We start from the raw sequence: 13144 nt of genomic DNA, 5'->3' as shown, positions 1-13144 counted from the left end.
ATGTGGTCTCAGTACTACCCAGGGTTAAGGCAGTAGAGGTATCTACAGGCCCAGATGACATAAGGCACAGACAGAACCAGACTGAGGAAGTTGTTTTTCGGCATGCTCCATCTTGATCTCAAAACACATTGCCTGGTCATAGGAAGGCTGGCTTGTTGTGTGGCAGTCTGGTATATAGAGTAATTAGGTGGAAGCGTGCTATAAGACAGAGTTACTCTGGCTGGGATTGGGAAGAATACCTTTGCTTCAGGTATGGCTTAGACAGCTTGAACAAGAATGCTTCTAGACCAGAACAAGAGGTGTTGGGACCTGTGCTTGCCAAGCCCAAGGCAGGACAAGAACAGCTCCTGTCATTTCCAGTTGGAGGTGGGGAGTATAAATGGCGTCTCTGCCGTCTTTGAAGGCTATAGTGTTAGACCCTCAGCGTCAGTTTAGCAGATCAGTTGAGTGTGGCATTGGTGGTCAAGTGTAATTACCCTGGAGCTTTGTGAAAATGACTTCCTCTCAGCCTAAGCTGAGATCATTCTATCGTTCTCTTGTTGAGAAACTCACTCACTCTATAGGAAGGTGGAGTCAGTTGATCTCACTTGGCTTTGTGTTTGAAGTTCACAAGAATCTTTATTTCTTACCCCCCACCCCCGCCAATCAAATCTGAAACTACATTTCAACCTTGCCTGGTACTGTCGGGAGCAGAGCGATACACTTGCTTTCTAAACTGCCCCTGTAACCACTTTCCCCAGGCGCCATGACCTTCTTTCTGAAGTGAAAGGGCATGTCGTGGAGCTGGCTGCCAGAGTGTCAGAACAAACACAAGGAAGATGGGGGTGCAAACGTGTCGTTGCAGAGATGCAAACCAACCTCTCTGCAAAATGTGGGTGCCACTGTCCAAACACAAGTGAAGTAATCCCCTCACCTACTGCCTAGGCATGGTAGGTAGACAGTAGCATCCAGGCGGCCACTGGCTGCTATGGGGAGAACCAAGAGTGGGGTCCCAGCTTATCTTTCTTGCATTAGGATTAAGTTGATGTGTTCATCAGTCAGTAGTCACTGGTCACTTGTATGGTGTTAGCATTATGCTGAGTACTAGTTCAAAGACATCCTGTTCTTAAGACTGGAACAGCACAGTTGGAAACCAGGACACAGAACAATTAAACGTTAACTCGTGTGGAATAGGTAGAGTGTGGGCATAGGCCAGAGAAGGTATAAGTTGGAGTGATCAGAAGCTCTGGAGGGAAGGGAGACTAAAAAGTAATCAGAAGGAAGGATTTCAATCTGGTGTCTTAGGTAGGGTGGGAACGAGGCATGAGGAAAGCCAGACAGGAATTCCACACCGTGGGAAATTAGAGAGGCATTATCTGAAGAACGTATGGGAGTGGTAACACTAACCTCACTGCATCTGTGGGTACCAAAATGCACGGGTACTGCGCATCAAGTGTCAGAGTTGTGTAGGAGGGGCTGACAACAGTCTTTAGATGTGGAGCACACTTAGAAATTCAGGCCAAGGGGTCAGGGAAGAGTGGTGGACTCACAGCTGTGGAGTTGGCTGTGGGTTCAAGAGATGATTAAAAGGATTGCCAACCAGAAGTCAAGACTTGCCTGTGGGAGGGTAGGTGTGGGAGAGGGTAGCTCACTCACAATGGTAGCTGAGACATAGTGGTGAGAACAACTAAGTCAACATCCTGAGATCAAGGAGCAGACCTGGAGCCCATGAGAGATGACAAGTCCACCTGAGCAAGACAATGCTGTCTCAGAAGGTCTCAGAAGGGTTCCTTCAGGTTTGTGTTTTAAGACACAGAAAGAAGAGAGCAAAGAGGAGGAAATGGAACCTGCTGGGAGTCCATGGGTCTTCTATGGGAAGAGAATGCTTACAGACCACAGCAAGAGTCATTGGGACCTGTACTTGCCAGGCCCAAGTTGCATCCCACTTAAACTCTGGAGGGGGAAAAGGAAAGGAAAGACCTTTGACACATAAGGAAGGGACAGCTGCAGAGGCTGTGTGGGTTTGGTATCTCCAGGTCCAGGGAAGGAGTGCAGTCTGGAGGGTAAGAGAGGAGGAGTTACAAGATTGCAAACAATGCAGAGACATGATGGGATGGGTCTATGTCTTCCTCTAGTTCTGGGACAAGAGCTAAGTGGTGGCATCATTGCCAAGAGAATCACTGCTCCTTTTCAGTAGAAAGCAGATGGTACAAAGATTCAGAGGCAGGAATGCAAGTCAGTGGTGAGTATGGGGTGTTTTGCACAGCTAGAGGTTACACGGCCAGCTCTCTGTCAGAGCCTGATTGGATGAGAAATGCAGGGTTCTCTCTCATAGCAATTAGGAGTTTTGGACGGTTGAAGCAAAGAAGTATTTTAATACCTTGTGGGGTCTGGGGTCCCTTGTGAGGAACACCAGACAGAAACAGGAATGGAAACAGGCTCGGCCTTTTCTCCACAGCATCCATGGTTCAGGGTGTTAACAGCCACATTTCTTGTGGACTCAGCTACTTTGCAGCTGGGGTGCCACTGAGGGTCTACTCGTCACCCCTTACTGTTTACTGAAAGAGCCTTCCTGGTGTGATGTCCTCAGCTTGGCCCTGAGAAGACTTATGAAATCCTTTGTGCATCTTGTATGGGCAAAGGGTAAAATGGACCAAGGAGCAAGGACACAGGCTGTCACAAGTCCAGTGTGCTTCCTAGGAGGTGGCCTGGTGCTGTGCCTCACCCCATGGGCTGTATTCCTACTGCCACCTAACTCTCCCAGGGCTCCTCTGGGCTTCCCTGGATATGTCTCATTCCGTGGATCCTTCCCGTCTTGAATCTCAGTTCCCACGAAAGGCTGTGTTTCAGGAAGTATCCTCTCTGTTCTCTAGTCCACAGAATGAAGGGTGAATAGGTACGTAGCACACTCTCACACTAACCCAAATCCCAGCACCTGGACATCATGGACACCATTGAAGGACTCTTGGGCTCCTGTTTTAGACCCACATGTATTCCCTTCACACCACAAAGGGATCTGTGAGATGACCCCCAGGCATGGACAGAAAAGAAGGCAAGTTGGCTTGCCACGGCCCACCAAGAGCATCCCTGTGAAGTGACCTGAGAACTCAGGGTCAGAGCATTACTGCCTGCCTGACCTGGACACCTGAGCTTGAATTGGTGTCAGAAAGCACACGGTCCAGCTGGGGAGACTTGAAAAGACACAGAGCCACCTGAACCTCCATCTGGCTCAGGACTCACTGCCAAAGCCTGACGGACAAAGAGGCTGTGCCCGTAAGGTGTCCTCCAGCATGGTTAGGCAGCGTGGCCGTGCTCAGCCCCCTGACAGGTACCATGCAGGCCCATTCACCAGAACCATGCTGCCACACAGCATTGCTCAGTCCCACCAGGCCATGGCCAGTGTGTGTAGTCTGCCTCCTCTTTAGTAAACGTCTCCATCCTACAGGGCTGCTCAGCCTTCTGCTTCTCTGCTCCTTGCACCCCTTTTCTTTGCTTCTTTCCTGATCTTTTGGCCCTTGGCTTCTTTTCTGTTTTCTTTTGTCCTCCTAGCAGAGTAACCTGGGCCAGAGGGCTGCTAGGTGGTAGCAGTAGGTTCTAGGGCAAAGCTGCACAATAGCTGTGCACCTTCCCTACCTCTCCTCACCACTCCCCAAGCAATGGCTCATGGTTTGCTTCCCACTCTCCCCGCCAGCTTACACCAATAACCAGGCAGACATCGCCACCCAGGGCTGGTTTATCGGGCTCATGTGTGCCATCGCCCTTCTGGTGCTGATCCTTCTCATCGTCTGCTTCATCAAGAGGAGTCGTGGTGGCAAGTACCCAGGTGAGATGTGGGACAGTGGTCAGGCCCCCACCAGATCCGGGCTCCGATCTCTGCTCCTTTAGACTTAGAACTTCAGGCCTGTGCCATAGTTGGTCTTTCCTGGAAGCCGCCAGCAAGAAATTGTGTTAATTATATTTGCTCCAGAAGGATGGATGGTGCAGTCTAGACAGCTCCAGAGTCATGGAAGGAACTCTGGCTCCTACTAAGATGGCTGGCCTTCCCTTGACTTAGCTCCTGTCTGCTCAGCAGAAGGACTTTCTTCAGCTTGAGAGTCAGGGTGGTAGGGAAGTGAGGCAGCCATCTTCAACATGGACAGCAGAAGGCAAGACAGAAACAGCATAACCAAGAGAGACTCCGAATGGTGGCCACACCCTGCTGAGGCTTGTCTTGGTGCCCATTACCACAGACAGACTCAGCAGCTCTGGGTAAGGCAGGCAGTTTCTAATAGCACCCTGACCCCTCCTTAAAGTCCCACAGAAGCATATCTCCCCTGCCTCAAGAGCCTTCAGTGTCAAGGACAAGGACTTCTCCCATTGCTGTGTCAGAAAATATTGATTTTTTTTCCAAATGGGGAAGCTGAGCCATCTGGCTATGACAGGGTGGGTGAGATGACAGGAGACAGGATAACCTGAGAGTAACCATGCTGTTGAACTGAAGAATGAAACTGCCCCTGCCCTAGAGCCCCAGCACCGATACATTCCTGAGATGCTCTTCCTCCTGGGGTGGGGTTGGGCAAACTCAACATGAAGGGAGTGTGGGAGGGATTGATTTTATTCTCTCTCTCTCTCTCTCTCTCTCTCTCTCTCTCTCTCTCTCTCTCTCAGATTTATTTATTTTATGTATGTGAGTACTCTGTTGCTTTCTTCAGACACACCAGAAGAAGGCATTGGGTCCCATTACAGATGGTTGTGAGCCACCATGTGGTTGCTGGGAATTGAACTCAAGATCTCTAGAAGAGCAGTCAGTGCTCTTAACTGCTGAGCCATCTCTCCAGCCCCAATTTTATTCTTTTCCCTGACCAGTACCCACAGACCCTTGGCCTCTGCCCAGTGAGGGGGGTGGAAATTTAATTCCATTGGTGACCAGCGAATTCTTTCACTTTGTTTCACTATATGTAGATTGTTTTTTCTTCTGCAAGAGAGAAAACCACAGCTGGATAGAGCCCCAGATGTGGGGATACTTAGTGAGTCAGAGAGACTTAAACCCCTGAGGAACCCAGCAGATAAAGTTAGAGCCTGCCTTTACCCTCCCAGAAAGTGCCCCAGCCTAGAAAGTTTTCCCAAGCCAGCCCCCTTCCCTCTAGCTTTGGGAAAAGTAGCTCATACAGCCAGAAGACAGATGGGCAACCCAGAAACCAGGCTTCAGCCTTCCTGGAGCTCCTAATTCTATGGCCTGCTCTGGCCTCTCAAATGGGTTGATCATCTCATTCCTGCACCAAAAAGTTCTGCATGTAAGTCTTCGTGCTGGATGCTCAGAATGCATGGGGAGAGATGTCTATTTTCAACGTTACCGCTAGCTCAGAAGGGCCACAGCATAGCAGTACAGGCCTTGGTTGTGTCATCATCCCAGAGGCCATATAGGGTGAGGGAGGATGCCAACAAGAGAGGCTCACAGGTGAGCACCTCCATCCCAGAGGCCTAGGAAGCAGCCTCCCTCCCAAGTGCTCTGACCAGAGCTTTGGAGAAACACAGCCCCCACCCCCATCCTGAAGGAGAAAGCTAGCTTCTGTCACCAGTGAGAAAACATATAAAGATAATTATAATGCAGGGCAAACATGAGAAAAGGCTGAACAAGGAAGTATTTCTCTAGTGTATAGTGGGACAACTTCAAGGAGCAATGGCAGGGAGCTGAGAGGTCTGTCAGCTGGAGTGTAAAGACTTTATGGGGTGTGAAGGAAGCAGAATCAGCTTAGCAACTGATTGAGCCTGGGGGCATTAATAGTGCTTTGTTAAAAAGAAGCTTGTCATTGACTATCACTGAGCCCAAGATGGTGTCTGGGGGTCTGTAGTGTGTGTGGGTGCTGTATGTAGGTGCATGCACTTTTACACAAAGGCTAAAAGAAGGGACTGACTGACCTATGCTAGCATTTCTCTGCCTTGTTCCTTTGAGACAGGGTCTTTCACTGAGCCTGGAGCTAGGCTAGTTCTCATTCTCTCTCATTCTCTCTCATTCTCTCTCATTCTCTCTCATTCTCTCTCTCTCTCTCTCTCTCTCTCTCTCTCTCACACACACACACACACACACACACACACACACACACACCTCCAGAGTTATAGGCACACACAGCAACGCCTAGCTTTTTACATGAGTGCAGTCGACTCCAATTCAAAACCCCCATGCTAGGTAGCACAGCAGGGATCTCTCCAGCCCCCGGGGCTTTCTTTGGGCTGTGTTAGAAACACTGTAGCGAACAGAGGCATTCCTTTTAATCATCCTGCCTGCTTTCTTTTCTCTTACCAACCAGTGCGAGAAAAGAAGGATGTCCCCTTGGGCCCTGAAGACCCCAAAGAAGAAGATGGCTCATTTGACTACAGGTGAGTAAGTGATGTCCTTCCTCTCCTCCCCTGGTAACAGCTCCCTCGCAGCATCCACAGAACCTCCTGCCCACTGGACTGTTGCTTTTACCTCTGTGGCAGCCATCTGACTGAGTGTCTGTTCCCAGAGAAACAGAGAGGCCCTTGAATCCTCTACTGAACAGGAGTTCCTATTTGAGTCTTTCTACTTTCTTCCATCAAAATGAGCCCTGGGACCCTTTTCTGTGATGTAAGCTTGACCATCAGGCCTCCTCCCAGCCAGAATCCCCTAACTCCCAAGATAAATGAATGACCCCAGAAGGCTCACCACCCTGTGAGCTAGTGGCAGAGCTGAAGGAGCTGGGAATGGGCTGCCAGCTGGTGCTCTGTCCTGTGCCCATGCTCCCTCTCAGATCTGATGCAAACTTTCAGTCAGGATTTTTCCGAGTTGCCACTGGTCCATCAGGATGGCTAGTATATTCTGAGCTCAGGAATGGGTCAGAGAATCTCATCTGAATCCATCCATTTGAGATAGGAGAAAATCCCCCACCACAACTCTGCTAACTCTGGGCATAGGTCATCCCATCATCCTCTGACCTCTCTTCCTTCTGAGCCTCTACCCTTCAGACTCTTCTGAGCCTGGCACAGACCACCAGGCCAATGGATAGAGAGCTTCTGCCTGCCCAGAAGCCATCTGGCAGCTTATGGCTGCAGCTGTCCATCCAGCCTGACATCCCTGTTGAGAGGCTCCTCCTCCCTTCCTGGCTGTCCTGGGATCACCTGGCAGGGTCCAGCCTCCCAGTGGGCTGAGAGCTTCCTCTGGCCCTGAGTTAAAAGGCTGTGGGCTTTTGTTCTCCATACCATTGGTACAGCCCAGTGAAGATGAGGACAGGACGAGCTGTACCTCTCTTACCACCAGGCCAGCTTTGGCTCTGTGGAGTCTTCCTGCATCGGATGAGTCCAGGAGTCCTACTAGGGAAAGGCTAAACTTAGGAAATCAGAAGAACTACGTTTCTAAGGAACGTAAGAGTAGGGTCTCCTACTCTGTTCTTGGCTCTGTTGCCGGATACCTTTCTCATGAGTCCCTGTTCTCTCCCATGTCTGTCTTCCTGGACCTTGAGGGTCTCTGGTGGGCCAGACACCCAGACAGTTGGCTAAACCAGGTGCTCTTTCATTCCAGCCTCCTGAGGAAAGTTCTGTTCTTCTAGACTAGCAGTTCTCAACCTGTAGGCTGCAACCCTTTGCAGGGTAAAGGGGGTCGAACAACCCTTTCACAGGGGTCGCCTAGTATCACAGGAAACCACCAGCATTTACGTTACAATTCATAACAGTAGCAAAATTACAGTTATGGAGTAGCAATGAAACAATGTTATGGTTGGAAGTCACCCCAGTGTGAGGAACTGTGGTAAAGAACTGCAGCATCACTCAGGACGGTTGAGAACCACTATTCTAGACCAAGGTCGCTTTCCCCTCAAGAGCCCCATATGCCGAAGCCTTTGACTAGGCTGAGTTCTCCCGGGCCACACGTGCATTCAGCTGAAGTTCCTGCAGCCAGTCCAGGAGTCCTCCTAGATGCCCCAGCATTGCTCATGCCCTGCAGTGTGGCATGGGGGAAGTGGGGGGGGCTGACAGTAAGAATCGGACTGTTTGCAAAGAGTTCCACTTCCTACCCAAACTCAGCTCAGTCCTGGAGAGTCACTAGCTTTACTCTGCCACTGTCCTTCCTGTGACCCTGCTGTCAGAGTACACAGATAGACCGTGACAGTAGGTCACAGTCACTCAGCATATAGCAGGTATGGGCCAGTGGCTTTGTGACCTGGCTACAACCCATCCATCAAGAGGAGATGGAGCACCAGTGGCCTGTGACTACAGGACAAGTCTCTGCTCTTGACAAAAGGTTAGAATCCCAAGGAGACAGCTTCTTCCACTGCTGTCTCAGCAAATGCTTGCCCGGGCAGAGCAATGCTAATGCTTTGGGCCTAGCAAGGAAAAGGGGTGCATGTTCACCCCACATGCCACTGGAAGGCCTGGACATCACATTAGGTAGTCTAAGGGGATTCAGATACAGGATTCAAGGACTTCAGCTAAATGTACCCATAGGCAGAGATAGCTCTACAGAGTCAGAGAACTCAGCGTGTGGGGTTCTCGAGGAGAAAGGGACTTTGTTCTAGAAGAATGGGCCTTGCCTAAGGAGATTTGAATGAAAGAGTGCCTGGTCTAGCCAACTGCCTGGCAGTCTGTCTCCTATCTGTTGATGCTCAGCTCCAGCTTCATCTAAGACCCCTTCCTGGTAGCCCAAGGCTGCTGTTCAAATGCACTGTTAAAATGGCAGTTTAGCCAGGAGGGACTGATGGCTAGGACTGTAGAGGGTGTAGTGTATCCGTTCAGACTGCCTAAAACCACTGGTTCCTTCTGCAGACCTCTAGACCGCCACTGCTGGCCCACAACAGCTTCCTACCTGGGTGCCTGTGTCACCTGTGAAATGTAACCAGCATCACCTGGTCTCTCTGTCCAGCAAGTTTCCAGCTAGGAGGAAGTAGTGCCAATTTGGTGGAACAGCCTCTCATATGCTAGAGAGTACAGCCTAGTGTGGGCTGGGCATTTGTTCTTGCAGGCCAATGCCACTGTATCTCCAAGGTCGCGAACTCTTGTTACCCAGGAGGGCCTTAAGGACAGAGTCTAGAGGGGCTAATAGGATCCTCCAAACCTTGCTAGTGTCTTCTCAAATTATTAGGCCTCACATGCTTCTCTGTGTGTTCCTCCCCCACACCCACCCCTCACCTTTTATTTGCTGGGCCTAGAGTATTAGCATTGCTCTGCCTGGACAAGTAATGCCGAGATGGAAGAGGAGAGAGAGGGTTGGTTTCCTTAGGGTGCTTACTTCTTGCCAAGAACAGTTACTTGTCTCATATCACAGGCCACAGGAGCTCCACCTTGCACCCCTCTGAGATGGACAGGTTATAGTCAGGTCACAAAGCAAAGGGCGAGACTTGCTGAAACCAGAGCCCCTGAATTCTTGCCACATGTCTCACAAGCTATGGCTCTGCTCTCACTACAGTCAGTTGGCCTGTAAAGTTGATCAGGGAAAGGACCTCAGACAAGGAGTTTAGAAGTGCAGTCTCCAGTCCCTGGCCTTTCCTACCATACCATATACCCTGGGGAAGATGCTTATCCTCTCTGTGCCTCAGTTCCCCTTTTGTAGAGCCTGCTGGGCAAGGGAGGATAAACACTGGATGATCTCCAAGTCTCCAGTGCAATCCTCCTGCACTGTGTGCTTGGTAGGAAGCCAGCGGCCCTATCCCACCCCACCTGATTTGGGTTGTGCTGGCCAGTCTGGGCCTGACTCTGTCTCTCTCTGGCCAGTGATGAGGACAACAAGCCCCTGCAGGGCAGCCAGACATCTCTGGATGGCACCATCAAGCAGCAGGAGAGTGATGACAGCCTGGTGGACTACGGCGAAGGTGGTGAGGGCCAGTTCAATGAAGATGGCTCCTTTATCGGCCAGTACACTGTCAAAAAGGACAAGGAGGAAACCGAGGGCAATGAGAGCTCAGAGGCCACATCGCCAGTCAATGCCATCTATTCCCTGGCCTGATGGAGCGTCCCAGGCACAGCTCTACTTTGCAAGTAGGAGGGGAGAGGGGAGATGAAGCAACTGCAGACCTACCACAAAGCCACAACCACCTTCAGGGACAAGGGTACAACACGGGGGTCTGCCAGGCTGTGAGGACCAGTGATCACCCAGCTATCCACAACCCCCTCCGAGTGATGCCCCATTACCCTTGGGTGCCATTAGATGGGAAAGCTAGAGTTACGTTGGAGGGAGCCCTAGTCCCTTGTCCTGTCTCACGGCCACCCTGAGCATCCCACCACAATGGCCACCCTTGATCTCAGCTCACCCACATTCATTTCTATTGCTTACAATATTTTCATTCTCTCCTCTCTCTCTCTCTCTCTCTCTCTCTCTCTCTCTCTCTCTCTCTCTCTCGTGCTTTGTGCATCTTTTCCTTCCAAGTCATTGTCTCAATTTTCTTTTACTTTTGAAAAAAAAAGTCCCTGGAAAAAGAATAAGTGGGCTCTCCCCAAGGGAATGAAAAGATGGGCGAAAAAAGGATTGATCCATAACACAACATGCAGACAAGCTGTAGTATTCAAGCTGCCACCAGGCCAGTGTGTTTCCGAAGGATGCCTTTCGCCATATGCCTCCCCCACCCCCACTCCCCACCCATCTGCCTCGGCCACGTCCATGCTGAGCTGGGCTTGGCTCTTTTCTGGAAAATGACAGTGTTTTTGGCAGGAAGAGGGTAGCAGGACTCCTTGCCACGCCCTGCTTTGGTTGGGAGGGGGTCTTACCTCTTGCTCCTGGTTCTTACTCTGCCCCTGCCACCAGAGAGCCTGCTGATGAGCTGCTTGGAAGATGAGGAAGGAAAAGAGACCCATGAGGACTGTGGCGACCAGACCCCCAAGCGGAAGCAAGTCGGGGTGTGGTCCCTGGGTAACGGAGCAAACCTTCGGAGAAGAAAAAGGGCTGGATTTGGACCTCTTTTGTCTCTGGGGCAGTGAAATCCAGAGTGAAGGAGAGAGGACCACACCTGCTCACCTGGTCAGGGTCTATGCTGCTACCCTCCGGGAGCTGGAGCCCTGTGATTCAGGAGCATGGCTGGTGTATCTGGGGGTAACAATGCTGCTCCCCGTCCCATCCTCTCCTTGCTCAATTGTGTCTGACATTGACTTGTGTTTGGCGTGGTATATGAATGAGGATCTGCTGCCCCCAGACTGAGCCTATCTGTCCTTTCATTACGGTATATACATATCGGGGGACCGTGAGGTGCACCGTACTAACAGTGCTGTGATGCCCCTCCCTGCCTGGAAGGACACAAAGCTCTTCGTATGCCTTACACAGCTCGGATCTAACCCTGCGGTTCCCAGATCCCTAGCCCTATTCTGCAAGTCTTGATGCCTCCAGTGATGTGTGTCTCGGGACCAGGGCAGCCTATGCAAGTGTCCCCTCAGGACCAGAAGCAGCCACTCCACACATGCCCTTACTACCCCTCTCCACCCTAATGGGGTCGCAGGCCTGCAGTCCTCAGCCTGAAGGTGCTGCCTTCATTCCCCCACCTAACCCACTTTTGAAACCAAAGGTACCTTGCCTCAGCGACACAGAGATGGGAAATCTTGAGCCAGAGTGTCACCCTGTTAAGGTGTCTGCAGCCTGAGGCAGTTGTGGGAGGGTAAGGTTGACCACTGTGAGTGGATTGCCGGTCATAGGCAGGGCCTCCAACTTGAGGTACTAGTTAGGGGCCTGGGCGGGACCAGGGCTGTGCATTCCAGGGACTTTTCAAGAGCATCATTTGCCATATGTTTAAGCCGCAGAGGTATTAACAATGCTTGTACACTTGATAAGCATTTGGGTGAATGTCAAGCCCATAGGCACACATTCTTTGCAGGTAAGAAACCATATCCCAGAGATGAGCTGATAATGTTTGAACCTGAGAGTGTGTCATGGTCCTTTGGACCAACCCATGGCCAGCACTGCTGCCTAGAGGCCTGAGGGACAACTCTCATGGTGAAAGGGGACAGGGTAAACAGGAAGGCTAGGGGTGGGGTGTGCTCAGGGTCCCCTTCCCTGGTCTAGTCTAGCACTTCTGGGATATAGCTGGGCATTGCTGCAGTATGTATAGGTCACCATTCCTGAAGGGAGGATTAGGGAGATGTAACTAAAGGATCATCCTTTCCAGAAAACACTCTGGACCCTGGCACAGTGGTCAGTTTCTCAGGCATCATTTATACAGCACCATCCAACCAGTAAACCCATGGTACCAACAGCAGGCAGGGAGGGAAGGAGGGACTCTCAGCTGTCATTGTAGCCATCTCCCTGCCACAGACAGCCTGGAGAAGGCTGCTTTGCTCTTAAGAGTCTGGGAGAGAGGTGAATCCTTAGGCTGTCTTTGTACCTCATTCCAGAGTTCTGTCTTGCTCAGTACTGTCTTCCTCTGCATAGGAAGAAAAGTTCATCAGTCCCTCCCTGAGGCTGTTGTGTTGTGGGTGCTGATAGCTGTCCCAGCCACCAGTGATCACAGCTCTCCTGGCATGAACAGATTGGGGGCTGGAGAACCATAGAAATGGCAGGTGCTCAGACAGAGCAGGCTCAGCGGTATGAGGTTTCCAGGAGGCAGTTTTTTCCAGGAAGAGGAGAGGCTACTTTTCACAGAGCCTGCCAGAGTCTACCTACCCCCAACTCAGCAACAGAACAGTATTGCCACCCCTGTACCTGGATCTTACGAAGCCACCCCAAAGTGATGCCTAATCCAGCTAGTGTTTCATCTGTCAGGGGGATGGGGTGGGTCATCGTGCAGTGATTCTGAGTGCTTATCAAATCCTCTTTGAGCTTCTAGTCTGGGCCAAAGCTTAAGCCATGGAAAACAAGTGAGGTAAGATGTGGTCCCTAACCACCAGGGCTGACGTTACTGGAAATGAGTAGGTGAGCTACTGGCACCATGACCATTCTGTCAGAAGCATTGTGTCCTGGTTTGCCTATACTGCTGCTTGCTTCAAGTCAGAAGGGAGAGGCTTCCGAGGGAGAACTTGCTCCATTGGGCCAGCAAATCTGGGCAGGACATGATGGTCAAGATGAATGGGTTCAGCAACCAGTGCTGTGCTTCTTTAGGGTGTCTGTCTCCCCCACTTAGCCCCCAGGATAGGTGTACCCGGTCAGGATCAGCTGTCCCCATATGGGATATGCTAAACAGGACACATCAGTCTCTACTTGCTTGTAGATAGCTGAGTTAACACTAGAGGGAAAGCCAGGCTGGCTCCTGCCCTTGCCTAG

At 51.0% G+C, this 13144-nt stretch overlaps 1 protein-coding gene across 1 annotated transcript in view; it reads left to right on the top strand.

Annotated features, from left to right (window-relative positions):
• The window catches only part of Nfasc (neurofascin), a 93721-nt gene extending 83461 nt beyond the window's left edge, over positions 1–10260 (top strand). The window contains exons 27-29 of the mRNA XM_028764634.1: positions 3671–3802; positions 6267–6336; positions 9679–10260. Of these exons, the coding sequence (XP_028620467.1) occupies positions 3671–3802; positions 6267–6336; positions 9679–9910 (434 nt within the window). The 3' untranslated portion in view covers positions 9911–10260. The remainder of the gene's footprint in view (positions 1–3670; positions 3803–6266; positions 6337–9678) is intronic.
• Positions 10261–13144: the final 2884 nt, after the last annotated feature.

The sequence above is a fragment of the Grammomys surdaster genome, unplaced genomic scaffold (genome assembly GCF_004785775.1).
Source record: "Grammomys surdaster isolate TR1022 unplaced genomic scaffold, NIH_TR_1.0 145, whole genome shotgun sequence".
In the NCBI taxonomy this organism is placed as follows: Eukaryota; Metazoa; Chordata; class Mammalia; order Rodentia; family Muridae; genus Grammomys; species Grammomys surdaster.
Note: the sequence above shows the minus strand (reverse complement) of the source record. Positions and strands in the feature narration are given on the sequence as shown.